Consider the following 20039-nt stretch of genomic DNA (forward strand, 5'->3'; position numbering starts at 1 on the left):
AAAGCATGCATTGTCTGTATGTATTCATCAAGACAAAGACCAGGAGGAAAGAGTAGAAACCAGATAGCTTGCTTTATGGCCTCCAGCTATAGGGAATTTTTAAAATCTTTATTTTCAAAATGGTCATTGATGTTTCTGCACTGGCTTTTATCCTAAATAGACTTTAGTAGGGGGCTCAGCGTTAGCAGGGGGAGCTGAGCTGTTGTCACGGTTTTCTGCCTTAGTGTCACTGGGTGCTGAAGGACAATGTTGTAGTCAACTCACCTTGCTAGAAGAAAGCAGTTTGTGAAAAGAAAGGCTTAAGTTTGGCTTACAGACTCGAGGGGAAGTTCCATGATGGCAGGGGAAAATGTGGAATGAGCTGAGGCTGGATATCACCTCCTGGCCAAGGTCAGGTGGACAACAACATCAGGAGAGTGTGCCAGACACTGGCAAGGGGAAGCTGGCGATAGCACTGGTAGTCTGTCCCCAACAATATACGCTGGACCTAGCATTCAGAACATATGAGCTTGTAGAGGACACTTGAATCAAACCGCCACATCCCACCCTTGGCCCTCATAAGTTGATAACCATTCATAATGTAAAATGCAGTGCATTTAGTCCAACTTTAAAAGTCCCCATAGTTTTTATCAATCCCAATACTGTTTGAACATTCTCACAGTACAAGGTCTTTTAACCAAGCCAAAATACCACAAAGAACATAATGGCACAAAATAAACATTTACACTGCAAAAGATGGCATTAAGGGGGCGTGGTGGCACATGTCTTTAATCCCAGCACTCGTGAGGTAGAGGTAGAAGGATGGCTGTGAGTTTGAGGTCACCCTGAGATTCCATAGTGAATTCCAGGTCAGCCTGGGCTAAAGTGAGACCAGGGGGAAAAAAAAAATCTACATTCTTTCTGCTGTCCCACTACAGATTATTTGACCCAATCTCAGTAGTTTTAATCTCTCAAACAATTACAGCTGAACTGAGCTATTGTCTTTAGCTGGAAGCTTTCATTTCTTTCTATGCCAAATCTGTCTGCTCACAACAGCCCAGTTTTATGCAATGCAGCCCTGCATAAGTACTCAGGACACAGGCATTCAGAACACAGCAAGCCTCTCACACAAGCTGCTTGTAGCATAGTCCCTACAAAATCTTTCTCCCCCTCATAAGCCAAACCTCACAGTTCGTAGTTCTTACTGCATTTTGGTCTTTCAACTCTGACCAGAATAGTCCATGGAACTGTGCCTTCAGTACTGTGTGGCGTCTCTTAGACCAGGGTTTTCAATCCTTCTACATTCCTCCTACAAGTCAGCTCCAAAATGCCAAAAGCCACACAGTCCAAGCAGCAACAGCCCCATTTCTCAGTACCAGTTTTACTCTTGCAGTTTGCTTTGTGTTGCCGACAGAAAGCGCCCAACCAAAAGCAGTTTGTGGGAGGAGAGGGTTTATTTTGGCTTACAGACGTGAGGGGAAGCTCCATGATGTCAGGGGAAAATGTGGCATGAGCTGAGACTAGACATTACCTCCTGGCCAACACCAGATGGACAACCGTAGCAAGAGAGTGTGCCAAACTGGCAAGAGGAAGGTGGCTATAACACTCATAAGCCCACCCCCAACTATACACCACATCCAGGAGACGCCAGTTCCCAAATTGCCACCAGCTGGAGACCTAGCACTCAGAACACATAAGGCTATGGGGGATATCTGAGTTAAACCACCACAGATGGCTTTATTTGGGAATGTATTACCAGGTACCGGGACCTTTAAGAGGTAGAAAGGACCAAGTGGCCAATGGTGGGCTTGGAGCTAACTCATAGTGAGCAACTTCCCCATACTGGCCTCTGGAATCTGGCCTCTGGTAGCGAGGTCTAATGGGAAAGTCTATGGGACCTGGAGCCAGGCTGCCCAGGTTTGAATACTGCCTCTGCCATTAGCTAACACGGGCTTGTGATGGTCCCCTCACAGTCACTGTGCTGGTTAAACATGGTTAGGATGCCAAGCACAGCTCCTGGCCTGGGGTGAGCTCACCTTGTGTAAGCCCTTTGTATCTCAGAGGAAAGAACAGAGGTTTGGAGGTGGTCAGTGACTTACCTGGGGTTACACAACCAGTGTAGTGACCGATCCAACATGGGTCTCCTAAACCCCAGTTGCCTTCCCTTTTGGTTTTGAGATAGGGTCTCACCGTGTAGCCCAGGCTGGCTCACAGCTCACAGTCCTCCCCCTTCAGCCTCCCAAGCACCAGAACTGCACCATGCATCACCACAGCCAACAGCTGCCTTCCGCTTTCAGTCTCAGCGGTGCATGCCTGAGTGCAGCTGCCGCTTAACCCCGTGGCTTGGTGAACAAGCATCTCTCATTCCTTTTTATTTTGGTTTTGGTTTTGGTTTTCGGAGGTAGGGGCTCACTGTAGCCTAGGCTGGCCTGGAATTCACTGTATATTCTTAGGCTGGCCTTGAACTCATGAAGATCCTGCTACTTTTGCCTCACATCTGGCTCACTGTTTTGTCCCCCCTTTTTGGCACTAGAGACAGAACCCAGGGCCTCACATATCCTAAGCAAGAACTCTCCTACTGAGCTTCATCCTTAGCCCTCTATTTTACTTTTTATTTATTTATTTTTATTTTAAAAGAGGAGGGAGAGAGAGAGAATTGGTGCACCAGGGTCTCCAGTCACTGCAATCAAACTCCAAATGTGTGCACCATTTTGTGCACACGTGCCACCTTGCACACTTGCGTTACCTTGTGTGCCTGGCTTACATGGGATCTGGAGAGTTGAACATGGGTCCTTAGGCTTCACAGGCAAATGCCTTAACCACTAAGCCATCTCTCCAGCCCTATCTTTCTTTCTTTCTTTCTTTTTTTACTTTGAGTCAGTTGTCCAGGCTGGCCTTGAACTTACCGTGTAGCCCAGGCAGGTTTGGAGCTTCCTGAGTAGCTGGGATGAGGCCCAGCAATTAATTGCCTTCCCCTCTCTGCTCTGCTCATCTGCACACACTGAAGTTTGGCTGCAGTGAGACTTGAATTCCTGACAGATGGCTTGGTGAGCAAGCGCCTCGCTCCTTGACAGGCCTTCAAGTTTAATGGGGGTTGCTGACGAGGTAACGAGCAGGGACGCCCCACCTCACACTGACACGCTGCAGCCATCTGGGGCAGGTGGACACGAGCTCAGTCCCTCACCCCGCAGCCAAAGCAGGAGGGCACAGGGAGTCCTTTGAGTCACCTGGTGTGTCCCTTCCCCACTACAGTCTGACAGTATGCCGGGGAAGGCTGGCTGTTTATTCGCCCTGTTACACAGCCGCCCTACCCAGCTCTCCCAGGGCACCCGGCCAGCCTTGGCACAGCCCTGCTGACCTCGCCCATGGCTCTCTCCCTGCAGCTGGTGGAGATCATCGTGTTCTGCCTGCTGCTGTACTTTTACAAGGAGAAGAAGGCCAACAACGTCGTCGTCATCCTCCTCCTGGTGGCCTTGCTCGGTAAGCGGGGTCTAGGTGATGGGGTTTTGACAACCCCAGTAGCCCTCAAAGAAAATGAGACTTTTGACTATGGACTATGGTCTCTGGGTGCAAAAGCTGCTTGAGTCCACCCGGGGTGGGGTTAACTCTATAGATGGACATCAGAAGTGGGGTTCCTACTGAAGGATGTGGGTTCCACTATTTCCTGCATTCTGGCTCAAGTCCCAAATCTCCAATGGGACAACAGTGACAGAAAGAGTTAAATAAATCCCCATGATGGGAGGAGCCAGCAAACATCTGGACCACACAGGTGCGGACAGGGCAGGCTGGGTTAGTTCAGAAGTCTCCTCAGAGCCACTCCTGGAGGGGTCACAGCACCCTCAGGGAGCCACGGGCACAGAGGGGAAGAATGGAGTCAGACAGACTTGTCCTGTTTGCTCACTCTCTTCTGTCCCTTCCAAGGCATGAGTGCGGAGGGAGAGGTGGGCCTGGGCAAGGGTGAGTGAGGCAAGGGCGCCACATGTCACCCAGTGACCGAGCAGGAGGAAGGGTTTGGGGTCTGCTGGGCTTTACCTCCCGCTGACCCTGTGACCCTCACTGATGGCTCTCCCTCCTTAAGCCACACTGTCCTCGCTCTAAATATGCACGCACAGGAGACCCAAGCGGCTGTGGGGCGGGAGGATTAACGGAAATGAGCAGAAGCGCTCCCTATTCCACCCTGGGGGACCAGGCCCCGAGCCACATAGGCATCTGTCATATCTGTCAGTGAAGACAAGGCTTGCATCATTTTGATTTACTTTTTTTTAAAATATTTTTTGTTTATTTTATTTATTTATTTGAGAGTGACAGACAGAGAAAGATGCAGAGAGAGAGAGAGAGAGAGAGAGAGAGAGAGAGAGAGAGAGAGAGGATGGGCATGCCAGGGCTTCCAGGCACTGCAAACAAATTCCAGATGCATGCACCCCCTTGTGCATCTGGCTAATGTGGGTCCTGGGGAACTGAGCCTCAAACCGGGGTCCTCAGGCTTCACAGGCAAGCACTTAGCTGCTAAGCCATCTCTCTAGCCCTTGATTTCCTTTTTAAAACATTTGAGATAGAATTTTTATACCATCCAGCTTACTTGTTCGAGGATGCGATTGTCTGGCTCGTGTGTATGGATGTGGTGTGTGTGGTGTATGCACTTATGTGTGCCCTTGCAGAGACCCCCCAGGGGTGGAGGTAGTGGCATTCTCCTAAAGTGGCCAGAGCCAAACGCTCCACAGCCCTTGCAGAGCTGGAGTCTTATGGATTCCAGAAAGCCAGGGCTACCGCCTGCTTGTCTCTGCTCCCCTCTGCAGGACGTCGGCTACAGGCTCACGTGACTAGGCCAAGCCATTCTAGAGACTTAAACTCAGGTGGCTTTAGTCCTTATCTGGCTCTCTTGCTTGCGCATGAAGCACACTTAACTGCTGACCATCTCTCCAGCCCCTCAAGTATACAAACTTTTACTAAAGTGACAGTTATGCAACTGTAGCCACAATCTAATCTTAGAATATTTTTATCACCCCCCTCCCAAAAATAAATAAGTTACAACTGCTCCATTTCCCTGCTTCAAGCCTCACGCAACTACTAACACATCTTCTATCTCTAGACTTGCCCTGGTGAACATCTTACGTAAGTGGAATCACATCCTATAGCAGGCTTTTGTTGTTTTGTTTTGAGTTTTGAGATAGGCTCTTGCTGGCCTCAGACTCTGTGTCCTCTCTCTCAGCTTCCTGAGTACGGGGATTTCAAGCACGTGCCACCAGGCCCCATCCTACATGGCCTTTTGTGACTGTCCTGTTTGAGCATAACATTCGTAGGTGTGCCTAAGTTGTAGCACAAGCCAAACCTCCATTCCTTGGAGACTTTGTATTCAAGGTGGGTAGAAGTTCCCAGTTGCCAGTCGTCTCCAGCTTTTGAGTAGGAAGGCCAGAAAGTGCCAAGGCCGTGGCCTGTATTTGCTCAGTGACAAGGGCGGCAGGGTGAGACGCGCTCGTCCTCGGCATTTGGAAACTAGAGATGGCCAAGGGTCCCCCGCGGCACTGTGCGCAGCTGACGGAGACAGGAAGCAGGGCGGCTCAGCCTGAAGGATGGCTTCCTATGTCGCATGCTCACGTTGTTTCTTTTAACTCCTGCTTAGCAAAGGAGGTGACAGTTACAGGTATAAGTCCTTGCCGAGCCTTGGGGTACAGCAGTCGTCTCCATTGTGAGGCAGGCAAGACAGTCCAATGGTTATAGGAAGAAAGCACTGAAAAGTGGGAGAGAGCTGGAGGGATGGCTTAGAGGCTAAGGCGCTTGCCTGCAAAGCCAAAGGACCCAGATTTGATTCTCCAGGACCCACGTAAGCCAGATGCACAAAGTGGTACATGTGTTTGGAGTTTGTTTGGAGAGGCTGGAGGTCCTGCCACATCTGTTCTTTCTGTCGGTCTCCCTTCTATCTCCCTCTGCTTGCAAATAAATAAATATTTTTCTTAAAGGGCTAGAAGGATGGCTTGGTGGTTAAAGGTGCTTGCCTACAAAGTCAAAAGGCGCAGGTTCAATTCCCCAGGTCCCACATAAGCCAGATATACAAGTGGTACATGCTTTGGCATGCCCATTTTCTTTCTCTTTCTCTCACCCCGGCCTCTTTCTCTTAAATAAATAAATAAAAAATAAAAACATATTTAAAGAAAAAAAGAGTTAAATTTATACCATTTCTCCTCCACTTTTAAAATAACATTTCCAGCCCACATTTTATAATGTATACCATATAAATGTTGTTTTATGACTGTAATTTTGAAATAAACATATATGGGTCTGAATTTGCATATGCATAGGGGAACATAGCACTGCAGACTTTCTTGGAATAAAGAAATGTTTGCAATATTTTATTTATTTAGGCTGAAGAGATGGCTCATGGAGCGATGGATCAGCAGTTAAGGTGCTTGCTTGCAAAGTCTGATGGCCCAGGTTTGATGCCCCAGTACCACATAAGGTGGCACATGGTTCTGGAGTCAGTAGCTAGAGGCCTGGCATGCCTGTCTCTCTATCTGTCTGTCTCTATTGCAAGTGAAAAATATTTAAAAATTGATTGATTGATTGATTGATTTGAGAGATTGATAAAGGGAGAGAATGGGCAAGCCAGGGACTTTAGCCACTGCAAATGAACTCCAGATGCATGTGCCATCTTGTGCATCTGTCTGACTTTACATGGGTACTGGGGAACCCAGCTCCTTAGGCTTTGCAGGCAAGCACCTGAACCACTGAGCCATCTTTAATATTTTTCTTTTGTTGTTGTTGTTGTTTATTAATATTTATTTATTTACTTGAGAGAGAAAGAGGGAGAGAGGATGGGCACGCCAGCGTCTCCAGCCACTACAGTAAAACTCCAGACACTCGCCGGGCATGGTGGCACACGCCTTTAATCCCAGCACTCGGGAGGCAGAGGTAGGAGGATCGCCATGAGTTCGAGGCCACCCTGAGACTCCATAGTGAATTCCAGGTCAGCCTGGGCTAGAGTGAAACCTTACCTCGAAAAACCAAAAAAAAAGCTCCAGACACTCCAGATGCCACCTTGTGCATCTAGCTTATGTGGGTCCTGAACAATCGAACCTGGGTCCTTTGGCTTTTTTTTTTTTTTTTTTTTTTTTGAGGTAGGGTCTCACTCTGGCCCAGGCTGACCTGGAATTCACTATGTAGTCTCAGGATGGCCTTGAACTCACAGTGATCCTCCTACCTCTACCTCCGAGTTCTAGGATTAAAGGCGTGCATCATTATGCCTGGCTGTAAGTTTTTAAAAGTACAGATGACATCATGTTATGAAGCCCCAGTTCCTGAGTCCTTTACACATCTGTTATCCTGTGATGATCACAGAACTGATGCCCAGTGGAAGTTCATGTGCCCATTCAAAGACCCTTTTGGCCTCTGGGTATTTTGGACACAGTGACTGCTACTCAGGCTAAAAGACCTAAACTTACTGCTCATTCATGGGGGAGATTAGTGACATTTGGAAATACCTGTGGATGTCCACTCTCCTCCCTTTGCCATGTCAGCCTGGACAGCAAGAGCCTTGGGAGAGGTTGGAGACCCATTCTGATGGCATCTCCTCACCTCTCATGGTGTGAGCCCCGGGGTCAACTCTGTTGCTGTCCCTCCCACCTCTGTCCTCAAGTCCATCGGAGTCATGAACCACAGTTCAGGGTCAGACTCCTTACATTCTCCCGAGGACACTCATTTTCCTGTTTGCCCTCCGCAGGTTCCATGACGGTGGTGACTGTCAAGGCCGTGGCGGGAATGCTGGTCCTGTCCATTCAGGGGAACCTGCAGCTCGACTACCCTATCTTCTACGTGATGTTCGTGTGCATGGTGGCCACCGCTATCTACCAGGCTGCGTGAGTTACACGTCCTTTCCCCACTGGGCCTTGCTCTTTCCTGGGCCTGGTCCCCTTTGGTCCGGAGGCAGAGCATGCAGATTTCTAGGTAGAGAGCAGCTCCAGGGGTATGGAGTTGTCACAGGGTGCTCTGTGGCACTTGAATGATGAAGCCCATTGTGGGTGTTCCCCCCCCCCACTGCCTCAAAATGTGAGAACTTGCTTCCAGTGGTCTCTGGCTGAAAATCTGTTCTCTCAGGAACTTTGAGAAAAGCTTTGAGGTCCTTAGGAGCCATCATCTTGTCTGCTAGGCAGAACACAGGATTTTTGTTGTTGTTATTGTTTTGGTTTTTTCAAGGTAGGGTCTCACTCTAGCTCAGGCTGACCTGGAATTTACTATGTAGTCTCAGGGTGGCCTCGATCTCATGGCGATCCTCCTACCTCTGCCTCCCGAGTGCTGGGATTAAAGGTGGCATGTGCCACCATGCCCAGTTTAGAACATAGGATTTGTCATTGCTTGTCCTCAAGAAATCTGCCTCAGAGCTGGGGAGGTGCTTTAGTGGGTAAAGTACTTGGTGTGCAAGTATGAAGACTGAGTTTGAATTCCCAGCACCCTCATAAAAGCTACGCATGGCGGCCCACCTGTAATCCCCGAGCTGGGGAGGTGGAAGCAGGGCCTTGCTGGTAGCTAGTCTAGCTGAATCGGCGAGCTCTAGGTTCAGGGACAGACCTGTCTCAGAAAATGTGGAGACTGGCTTAGGAAAACAGTGGACAAAGACCTCTGGCCTACACACACACACACACACACACACACACACACACACACACACACACACAGCATACATGTGCATGAACATGCGTATATGTACAACATATACACAGGCAAAATAAAACCTCTGCTTCAGATCTTCCCCAGGAAAAGAGTGTGTGTCCTTTTGCTGTGAGCATGAGAGTGATGTAAAGTCCCACAGTTCTGGGGACAGGCCTGGGTCCTGCTCCCGTCGACATTCAGGACCTGGCTGGTGGCCTGAAAATGAGAAGGCACACCAAGAATATTGCAGGTGCCAACTGAGTAGGCCCAGAGGACCTGGTGAGGCTGAGCCAGCCCAGAAGCTCAAGCTTGGCTCATCTGCCACTCAGGGGACCACGGGAGTAGCCGCTGCCGACGGGGCACAAGGTTGCGTGGCTGTCTGCTCACCTGTCCTGACAGCACCTTTTGCAGCGAGGGAGTATTGTCCCATGTGCAGTGTGGTGAACGGAGGCAGAGGGCAGTCGAGACTTCCGGCCTCTGCCCCTGTTCCACCGCATCCCACTGAGCTGCTCTGAAGCCAGCTTCACCCCCAGCATCCAAGATCCGCAGTGCCTGCCTAAGGTGCCCCCAGGATGGTGCCCATACACGCCAGCTTCTTTCATGACAATTATCATCAGTGTTACATTTCAACTATCCTTATTGTTAGCCCTGTCACATGGTCCCAGACCACTGCAGAGAGCCACTGTCACATGCACATGAAGGCTCAGGGTCACACAGGTTACCAGGGACCACTGCTACCTCCTAGGAGTTTGTTGGTCTCCTCGTCCCTGGCACGGAGCTGCAGTCTCAGTGCTTAGTCAAGGCTGGGAGGAGAGCTGGGGGAGGTGGGCGACTGCCCAGAAGCAGTTACGTGAGATGTGGGTGCTCACCCTGTCAGCAGGATGCCCCCGAGAAAGGACAGAGGGCCTTTCCCACATGAGGGTGGTGTCTGTCACAGATGGAGAGGTTAGGAACGACTCCAACTTCCTCTTTGTCCTGTCTATTGCAGTGACCACTGAAATTTATTTATTTTTAAAATTAATTACTTTGAGAGAGAGCGAGAGAGAGAATGGACATGCTGGGGCCTCTAAACTCCAGATGTATGCGCCACCTTGTGCATCTGGCTTTTGTGGGTCCTGGGGAATCAAACCTGAGTCCTTTGGCTTTGCAGGAAGGTGCCTTAGCCAGCTCTCCAACCCTTATTTATTTTTTTAACTGTAGCACTGGTCTAAATGTGACAAATGCTATGAGAGTGTTCTAGAGAGTGTATGTGGAAGAAACCCAGAAGCAGCTCTGTTCATTGCAATGACAATGCAGGGGGCTAGGGAGATGACTCCACAGTTAGAAGCGCTTACTTACAAAGCCTGCAGGCCCAGGTTCAGTTCCTCAGTACCCATGTAAAAAGCCAGATGCATCCGGGCATGGTGGTGCACACCTTTAATTCCAGCACTTGGGAAGCAGAGATAGGAGGATCTCTGTGAGTTCAAGGCCACCCTGACACTACCGAGTGAATTCCAGGTCAGATCAGGCTATATTGAAACCCTACCTCAAAATAAAAAACAAATAAGCCAGGCATGGTGGCTCACTCTTTTAATCCCAGGGGAGGCAGAGGTGGGAGGATTGCCGTGAGTGAGTTCGAGGCCACCCTGAGACTCTATAGTGAATTCTAGGTCAGCCTGGGCTAGCGTGAGGCCCTACCTCAAAAAACCAAAAACAAACAAACAAACAATAAAAGCCAGATGCACAAAGTGCTGCATGCCTCTGGAGTTCATTTGCAGTGGCAACAGGCCCTAGAGCGCCCAGGCTCTCTGGTCTTTCTCCCTTCTAATAAATAAGTAGATAAATAAATAAACATATTGTGGCGGGGGGGGGGGTGGCGGTGGGACTGGAGAGATTTCTCAGTGGTTAAAGGTGTTTGCTTACAAAGGCATGCGTTAGGGCAGGGGGGGCCAAGCAATGTTGCCAGGCCTAGGGTTGCATGTTGCCCCATAGTGAGAGGAGGCTGCCACTAGAGACCCCAAACACTTTTCCATACCTCATGTTCACACCTCAAGCCCCGCCGTGGTCCCTTCCCAACATGCTCACACTGACCGGAGCAGCTGTGTGTTACAGGTTTTTAAGTCAAGCCTCCCAGATCTACGACTCCTCCTTGATCGCCAGCGTGGGTTACATCCTGTCTACCACCGTGGCCATCACGGCAGGTAAGGGTTTCTGTTTTCTGCCTTAGCAGCTGGGCACTGACCCTGGGTGGAGGTGGCTTTCTCAGTTTCCTTTTTTCCTTTCTCCCAGTGGCCTTTTGAAGTGGCTCCAGAGACTATAATCATATCTGTGCATTTGTCATTTGTTACTATTCATTTTGAGGTGGTGTTTCCCTTTAGTGCCAGGCTGGCCTTGAACACCTGATCTCAAGCACTCCTCCTCCTGCCTCAGCCTCCAAGGTGCTAGGTTTACAGACATGCACCACTGTGCCTGGCTTACTTGTTTTATAAATGGTGACAGTCACTGAAGCCCTCACAGTAAAAAGGTTGATGAGAGCTCAGTGCCTCCCTCTGCAGAAGGCCTGGCTGTGGAGCCACGAGCATGTGTTGCACAGTGGATGGGTGATACGGGTTCCATGTGGCAGGAGCGCGCAGGTATGTGACCTGTGGGACTGCCGTGAGCAATATCGGGGACGCAGGGGTCGCTGACCAGAGCAGGGAAGCCAAGTCACGGTCAAAAAAAGTGAGGAGCCAGGCGTGGTGAGGCACACCTTTAATCCCGGCACTCGGGAGGCAGAAGTAGGAGGATCGCCGCGAGTTCAAGGCCACCCTGAGACTACATAGTGAATTCCTGGTCAGCCTGAGCTAGAGTGAAACCCTGCCTCAAAAACAAACAAAACAAGGGCTGGAGAGATGGCTTAGTGGTTAAGCGCTTGCCTGTGAAGCCTAAGGACCCCGGTTCGAGGCTCGGTTCCCCAGGTCCCACGTTAGCCAGATGCACAAGGGGGCGCACGCGTCTGGAGTTCGTTTGCAGAGGCTGGAAGCCCTGGTGCGCCCATTCTCTCTCTCTCCCTCTATCTGTCTTTCTCTCTGTGTCTGTCGCTCTCAAATAAATAAATAAAAAATTAAAAAAAAATGAAAGGAAGGAAGGAAGGAAGAAAAGTGAAGCGAAGGGCAGTCATGGTTGAAAGGAACAGCACCTGCGGAGGGAGGTTGAGCCTAAATGGAAGTGAAGGGGGTTGGGCGCTGGCAAGCATGGCTGCAGCCTTGGATGAGCGCGGTTTGCAGGGGCTGCAGCTAGGCAGCAGCAAGCCTGCCACTCACAGACGCACACCCGGTGCCTTCTAGCCACGCACGGTCAGAAAACCCAGCGAGGGAACACCAAGCTTGTTTATCTGCCTTAACAAAGTTGGGAGAGGGCCCAAAGGCACGTGTGTGTGTGTGTGTGTGTGTGTGTGTGTGTGTGTGTGATGTGCATGTGCATGCATGCCTGTGTAAAACCAGTCAGTAAGGTCTATAGTTTAGTTTCAAGCAATCTCTCATCATGTTCCTGGGTTTCCATGGGTCCATTAAGTCATGTCTAAGATACATTGAGTAAAAAGCTGTCACAAGTCAGGCATGGCGCTCACGCTTGCAATCCCAGCACTTGGGAGGCTGAAGGCAGAAGGATTGTCATGTCCAGTGGTATGACTGACACCTTCAGGTTCGCTGAGATGAACTTCCAGACCAGGCACAGTTGCAGAGGAAGGGATTTATTGAAGCTTACAGATCCAGGGGAAGTTTCATAAAGGCAGAAGAAGCTAGCCTGCCTTCACAGGACCAAACACAGAGAGAGGCACAAGCCAAAAGCCAGAAACCACACAGCACACTTCAGGAGCTCCAGCTAGGTACCTTGCATATTGTTAGATTGGAATTTCAAACTCACCACCACATCTTAAGATCTGCCCAGTGACACCGCCTCCAGCCAGGTGGATGCAGATCCAAACTACAAACTAATGAAACACTGAATATATTGGGGGCCATCTATTCAAACCACCACAAGTGGCTAACAGTGGAAGATGTGATTGGATGATGCTGGAGGAAGGCTAGAACTTAGAATTATCCCAAAAGTTTTAGGGCTGGGGCTACAGCTCAGTGGTAGAGTGCTTGCCTAACATGCGTGAGGTCCTAGGGTCAAGTCCCCAGTACCACAAAAATAAAGCTTTCCAAAAGAAAAAAGATCTAGGGATTCAGGAGATGGCTTCAGAGCCTACCTACCCAAGTTTGAGCTTCCTCAGCCCCCGTGCAAAAGTGGCACGCACATCTGTGATCCCAACACGCCTGTGTCGATGGGAGGCAGAGCCTCGAGAGTCCAGAAGCTTGTAAGCAGCTCTAGCAAAAACACCCTAGGAATGTCCTATGGCCTCATACATGGATGTGGTATGTGCACCCACATACATATGCACAGCATACACGTGCATCTGCACACATATATATTCATGTGCACAGACAAGAAATAAACCTTTTTTGAGGCAAGCACAACAGACTGGCCCCCTTTTTTTTAAATTTTTAGTTTTTTATTTATTTATTTGAGAGCAACAGACAGAGAGAGAAAGAGGCAGATAGACAGACAAAGAATGGGCACACCAGGGCCTCTAGCCACTGCAAATGAACTCCAGACGTGTGCGCCCCCTTGTGCATCTGGCTAACGTGGGTCCTGGAGAATCAAGCCTTGAACCGGGGTCCTTAGGCTTGACAGACAAGCACTTAACCACCAAGCCATCTCTCCAGCCCCAGACTGGCCCATTTTTGATGAGAGAGATTTAAAAAAATTGGTGCTTTAGGGCTTCTAGCCACTGTAGTTGAACTCCAGACGCATGTGCCACCTGTGTGCATTTGTGACCTTGTACATGTATCACTTTATGCACCTGGCTTACATGGGATCTGGGGAGTCAAACATGGGACCTTAGGCTTTGTAGGGAAGCCCCATAAGTGCTAAGCCATCTCTCCAGCCCAAGATAATTTTTGTTTTGTTTTGTTTTGTTTTGTTTTTCAAGGTAGGGTCTCACAGTAGCTCAGGCTGACCTGGAATTCACTATGTCATCTCAGAATGGCCTCGAACTCAAGATGATACTCCTACCTCTGCCTCCCAAGTGCTGAGATTAAAGCATACACCACTACGCCTGGCTTTCATGATAATTTTTTAAAATTTATTTGAGAGAGAATGAGCACACCAGAGAAAGAGAATGGACACACCAGGGCCTCCAGCCACTGCAAACGAACTCCAGACGTGTGTGCCCCTTTGTTCATCTGGCTAACAGGGGTCCTGGGGAATCAAGCCTCGAACAGGGGTCCTTAGGCTTCACAGGAAAGAGCTTAAACACTAAGCCATCTCTCCAGCCCTAAGATAAATTTTTTAAAAGGTAGAAATAAGAGTGTAGGTGGAGAAGATAATCCCCCCACTCACCCACACACAGTGACTTTCAGTCCATTCTTTCAGCATCATAGTCACTGCATTTTTGGTCACTTTGGCATGGAAGAGCGCTCTTCTAACGTGGAGAGCTCTGACTCCATCCAGTCACCCATCCTTTCTCCTCCTCCGCGCCACAGGTGCTGTCTTCTACCTGGACTTCCTTGGGGAGGACGTGCTACACATCTGCATGTTTGCTCTGGGGTGAGTTGCCAGCAGGAGACTTCCCTGTCCCCATATCACTTCAATCTGATCCTTTGGAGTAGGGGGAATTGCAGGCTGGAGGCTTTGGCCCCTGAAGCAAGGTTCTTGCCACACACAAACACACACCCCAAAAGGCCTTAACTCTCCTCTCTTCCATTGTGAGGTTTTTATCTCCTTGTCATTTCTAAAACCTCACACTGTGACATACAGAGAACGCATCTTCACCTCAGATCTAAGTAACATGTAGGAAAGTTTGTGATACTCCATCACTTTTGCTGATAGTTAATATTCCATTAATTATCTGGGACACTGGGAACAGTCCTTCAGTGTGGAGTACAATCTGGTAATACCAATAAAAATTTTAAATGACTACACCTTTTAATTTTTTATATTTTATGTATTTTCTTGAGATTGAGAGAGAGAGGAAGAGACTGGTGTGCCAGGGCCTCTACCCACTGCAAACAAATTCCAGATGCATGCGCCACCTTGTGCCTCTGGCTTTACATGGGTACTGGGGAATTGAACCTGGGTCCTTTGGCTTTGCAGGCAAGTGTCTTAACCACTAAGCCATCTTTCCAGCCCTTTTGAGTTTTCTAAATAATTTTTATTATTTATGTGGGGGGCACACACCATGGAGGTCATGTGGATGTCAGGGGACAAATTTTGGGTTGTCTGTCCTCTCCCTCCACATTTTTGTTTTGTTTTGTTTTTCTTTTTTCTTTTTTGGTTTTTCGAGGTAGGATCTCACTCTAGCCTAGGCTGACCTGGAATTCACTATGTAGTCTCAGGGTGGCCTTGAACTCACAGCGATCCTCTTGCCTCAGCCTCCTGGGTGCTGGTATAAAAGGCATGCGCCACCACCGCCAGCCTTGAAATAAACATTTTTAAAGGCAAGCTTCTGAAAATACTGGCTAAATCAGAGCAGATCCCCGAGCAGTTCACCTGGGCATCTGTTCTACTCTGATTACAGCTTACAGGGAGTTCAGGGCATGTGAAGACTGCAGGGCTGCTCTTACTCACTAGTGTCCGCGGCCCACAGATCCCTCCAGCCCCTTGGAGGTTTTCCGCAGCCTTCCCTGCACCTGGACCTCATTTGTCTTCCTCTCTTTCCTCACTCTCCCAGGTGCCTCATTGCCTTCTTGGGTGTCTTCTTGATCACACGGAACAGGAAGAAGGCCATTCCATTTGAGCCCTATATTTCCATGGATGCCATGCCAGGTAACATTAAAACCCCATGTGCCCACGTGGGAAAAGCCAGCCAGCCCTGGGCGTGGTGTAGGAAAGTTGTGCCGTGTGCTATGGTGTGACCGTTCTCTCATTGTCCTTTGTTGGTTTGTATCTTTTTTAAATCTCGTCATACCCAGAGGAGGCGATGGCTGAGTCACCTCGGTTGGTTTTGAGCACATCTTGCAGTTCCCATGTCTGTCTCAGGATCTTGTAGAGAGCATCCCAGTTGACTGTGGGTTTATGCTGATGCAGGCTCCAAGCCTGCAGATGGAAAGCTCCATTCATCCAGCAGGCATGGATCAGAGAGGGGAAGGGAAATAGTGTGAATGAAATACAACACTCCTAGATGGTCCTAGTTGTCCAGGACTTATCCCCAGAAACTCAAATGCCTTTACACCCTGGCAGAAACATACAAGTGTGAGTCAGCCGAATATGGCACAGTATGGAGGCTGGTCTGTGAAGACCTAGGAAAAGTCAGAACAGGCCAGTTAGGACCGAGAAGTTCAGGGTGCTTGCTTATAAACCTGCTGTCCTGAGTTCAGTTCCCTAGCACTCATGTCAAGCCAGATGCAAAAAGTGGTGCATGCATCTGGCTTCCATTTGTGGTGGCAAGAGACCCTGGCACACCTCTACATATGCCCCCCAAGACACACACACATACACATGCACAATAAATAAGCTGTTTTATAAAAAAGACTGGGCCAAGGCATGGTGGCACATGCCTTTAATCCCAGCATTCTGGAGGCTGAGGTAGGAGGATCAAGGTGAGTTCAAGGCTACCCGGAGACTACATAGTGAATTCCAGGTCAGCCAGGGCTAGACTGAGAACCTACCTTGGAGAAAAAAAAAAAAAGACTGGGCCAGCCCTGGCTAGGTTGGCTAAATTCTCCAGGTTCCCACTTGAGCTCAAACTTTTTATTTACTTACTCATTTACTTAAGAGAAATGGAGAATGGTCGTGCTAGGGCCTCTAGCCACTGCAAATGAACTCCGATGCATGTGTCACCTTCTGTATCTGGCTTACATGGGTTCTGGGGAATCGAACTTAGGTCCTTAGGCTTTGCAGGCATGTGCCTTAAACACTAAGCCGTCTCTCCAGCCCTTGAACTCAGAATTTATCTTAAACATGTAAGAAGGACCTCTCTCTATAATATCATAGCCCATTCTTCATTTATACAATCTAATGAACAAAATATAAGCACATCATAGAGAACTCCTTCATCAAGAATGGTTTTTAAGACAGTTATGCTGGTACACTCCTGTAATCCCAGTGCTCCAGAGGTTCAAACAAGAGGTTCATGAGTTCAAGGCCAACCCGAGCTATTCTAGCAAGACCGTGTCTCAGTACCAAAAAAAAAAAAGCAATTCTTAGCAATGATGTTGAGGTACAGGTGTGTTCTCAGGGCTGACCGACGTGCTCCCATATAAAATGCCCCTGATAACATGGCTTACTGTCCCCTTCTTGTATTATTTTCTCATCTTATGCTACTGAGCTGTTGTCTGTCTTGCTTGCTGTGACCAGCTTGCCCGAGTAAAGCAACTCTGTGCCGACCTTCCCACTGGACCCAGTTAGTTTCTTTTATGGATTGTAGCAAAGTGGCCAAGGTCTGAGTTGGGGCCCTGAGGTTTCTCCTGGCACGTGAAGGGCATGGGCTGTAATGCATGGACTGTGTTAACACGGAACCTGGCTGCTCAGACACCTTTTCTGCTTACTTCCTTGTTTCTCGGCTGTGTTCCGGATAGATGAGGGCGCTGGATAGCTGAATTCCAGATAGGTGAGGTGTCAACTCTGTGTGTGCAAGTATGTGTATGTGCCTGTGTGTCTGTGCGTTTCTAAACTGTGTGTGTATATATCTGTGCAAATATGTGTATATACACATATACAGTCATTCTCTCTGGTGGGGAGTGGAAGATGGCCTCAAGCAATCCTGGACACCAACATGGCCTGGTTGTGGGGGTGGCTCTTGTACCTCATGACCAGGGGGAAATGAGAAGGTGGACAGTGGAGACCCTGCCCCAGGGCGAGGCTCACGGTCTGTACTGCGCAGGGCTTGGAGTTCACGCAGCCTGGATTCGAATGTCGGCTCTGCCGCCGTCCTGCTGTGTGCTCCCCAAGGCCTTGCGTCCTCACTTGTAAATGAGGATTCCTTCTCCTGGGTAGTGGGGCCATATGTTTCAAGGTCTCTGGTGCAGTGACTGGACATGGTAGATGCCTGGTTCAATTTGGCCTTGTTTTCATTTTGCTTTAAAAAAGATTGTTTTGAAAGTTTCAAGCACTTGTTTGATCTGGTGCCAGCTGGCATATGCCAAACTCAGAGTATTGATAGAGCCATTTTTCTGGCCACTTGAGGACCGGGGCTTTTGCCGTTCCAGAAGATGTCACAGGTGGGAGAGGATTGACGTCTCTAGCCCTCAACACCTTCCTCAGTCGGGGAAAGAAAACGGTCCTGGCTTGCAGGAGCTGGGGGCTTCTGCTGGCTCTGTTGTTCCTGGCCAAACAAACCATTTCCCAGCCTGGTGATGTGGCTCAGTTGGTAGAATGCTTGCTTAACGTGAATGAAGTCCTGGGTTCAAGCCTCACATAAACCAGTCATGGTGGCATGTGCCTGGAATCCCAGCACTTGGGAAGTGGTAAGAGATAGATCAGGAGTTCAAAGTCATCCTTGCCTACAAAGGTGTTCAATGCCGACCTGGGATGCATGAGACCCCCAAAGCAGGGGGGGGGGCAAGAAACCATTTCTCAGAACACTAGGAGCAGGCAGGGCCACACCTACCATGAGGGGTTTCCACAGAGATGGGAGCACTCACTTGTCACGTCTGAACACAGACCAAATGTGAACATCGTCCAAACCACAAAAACCAGCAACCATTCCCATCCCGGTTCATCCTGGCATGAGTGTGGCACACCGCTGCTGTACCCCCAGCTTGAGCCCTGTCTGGTCTTTTGGAGAATTGTTGCGACCCTCAAGGACAGAAGTGCCCTACTTCCTGACAGTGTCAAGTCCAGAGCAAAGCCAGGCTTCCTTGAGCTCTCTCCCAGATCCCCAAACCCAAGCTCAAATCCCCAAATAAATCTTTCCAACATCCCATGGTGTACAACATGTCACTGACTCAGCCAACCCACCCCCATTGCACTGTCTAGGGCTCTTGGTGGCCTTTGGCTGAGGACACTGACAAAATTTGAAAGGCATGCAACACTTAGCCAACTCTCCCCTGAGCAACAGGTACCCCTTGTCTCCCCCGCCCCCAAAACTCAAACTATTAGACTTTTTTTTTTTCAAGATAGGGTCTCACTCCAGCCCAGGCTAACCTGTAATTTATTATGTAGTCTCAGGATGGCCTCAAAATCATGTCAATCCTCCTTCCTCTGCCTCCCGAGTGCTGGAATTAAAGGCGTGCACCACCATGCCCGGCCTACCATTAGACTCTTAAACTGTCCTCTTGAAATAATTATTGATCATGTATGTGCCCCATGGAGACTAGAACCTTCCCCAGGAGTCTTCCCAAGGCCACTTGCAGAGTGTGTGGGAACCACAGGCTTGGATGCCAGGTCCCAGTTTATGTGACCTTGAATAAGCTGATCCCTGATCCTTGTTTTCTTATCCAGAAAAACGAGAGTAGTAGCTCATCTCTCTCTCAGGATTGTTTGAGGATTAAGTGCTACACAGCAAGCACTTCAGTTAAGAGTATGGGCTCCAAAGTTTAAACAGCCTGGCATTAAGACCTGGCACTGCCCTTCAGAGCTGTGTTATCTTAGGTAAGTTACCTCCAGCTGCTGCATTTTCCTTCTCAGTGGGCACAAGGATCCAATGGGATAAACTGTGTAAAAGAAAGTGCTTGCACCATTAACACCAGCACACCTCCGCCATTGCCATTGCTGCTGGTGTTGATGGTAGGGCTGAGTTAACCCAGTGCCCAGGGCATGACAGACAGTCAGGGGCCAGCTGTAACCATCCTCAGCTTCATGGGAAATGCTTGGCAGTTAGTTTCTTCGGGCTCAGCTGGGAGGACACAAGAATTAGAAGGGACTTTATTCCTGGCAGGTACAGAGTTGGCCTCAAAAGTAACCAGGTGTCAGTTGCACCTGGTGCATGCCTGTAAACCCCAACATTCAGGAGGCAGAGGCAGGAGGATCACTACAATTTCAAGGCTTCCTGGTCTATGTCGAAAGTCCCAGGACAGCCAGGGCTACATAGTGAAAGCCTGTCTCAAAAGAAAAGAAAGAAGAGAAAGGAGGGAGGGAGGGGAGTAAAAGGAAAATATAACCGGTCTCCCTTGGCCATGAGGATAATATTAAGATGGGTAAGAAATTAAAGATTAAGATCTTTTCTGGACACACCTTTAATCCCAGCACTGGCAGAGGTAGGAGGATTCCCATGAATTTAAGGCAACCCTGAGACTACATAGTGAATTCCAGGTCAGCCTGGGCTAGAATAAGACCCCAAAAGATTAAGATCTTTAACCAGGCAGGTGGTGTGTACCTGTTACTCCAGAATTCAGGAGGCAGAGATAGATAAAAGGATGCTGTTAGCTGGAGGCCAGTCTTGTCTGCACAGTAAGTTCCAGGGCCAGATAGCAAGATTC

General features: G+C 49.1%; 1 protein-coding gene across 4 annotated transcripts in view; it reads left to right on the forward strand.

The window, feature by feature from the left end:
- Nipal3 (NIPA like domain containing 3) overlaps window positions 1-20039 on the forward strand; it is a 50040-nt gene that overhangs the window by 28630 nt on the left and 1371 nt on the right. For 3 of the 4 annotated variants that reach the window (XM_004657318.2, XM_045149430.1, XM_045149429.1), the window contains 5 exons: window positions 3363-3459; window positions 7694-7829; window positions 10711-10799; window positions 14166-14229; window positions 15353-15447. In XM_004657318.2, coding sequence (XP_004657375.2) covers window positions 3363-3459; window positions 7694-7829; window positions 10711-10799; window positions 14166-14229; window positions 15353-15447 — 481 coding nt within the window. Of the gene's footprint in view, window positions 1-3362; window positions 3460-7693; window positions 7830-10710; window positions 10800-14165; window positions 14230-15352; window positions 15448-17198; window positions 17231-20039 lie in introns of all 4 variants that reach the window. The other variant, XM_045149428.1, reaches the window with a different exon arrangement.

This window comes from Jaculus jaculus, chromosome 5, assembly GCF_020740685.1.
Source record: "Jaculus jaculus isolate mJacJac1 chromosome 5, mJacJac1.mat.Y.cur, whole genome shotgun sequence".
Classification (NCBI taxonomy): domain Eukaryota; kingdom Metazoa; phylum Chordata; class Mammalia; order Rodentia; family Dipodidae; genus Jaculus; species Jaculus jaculus.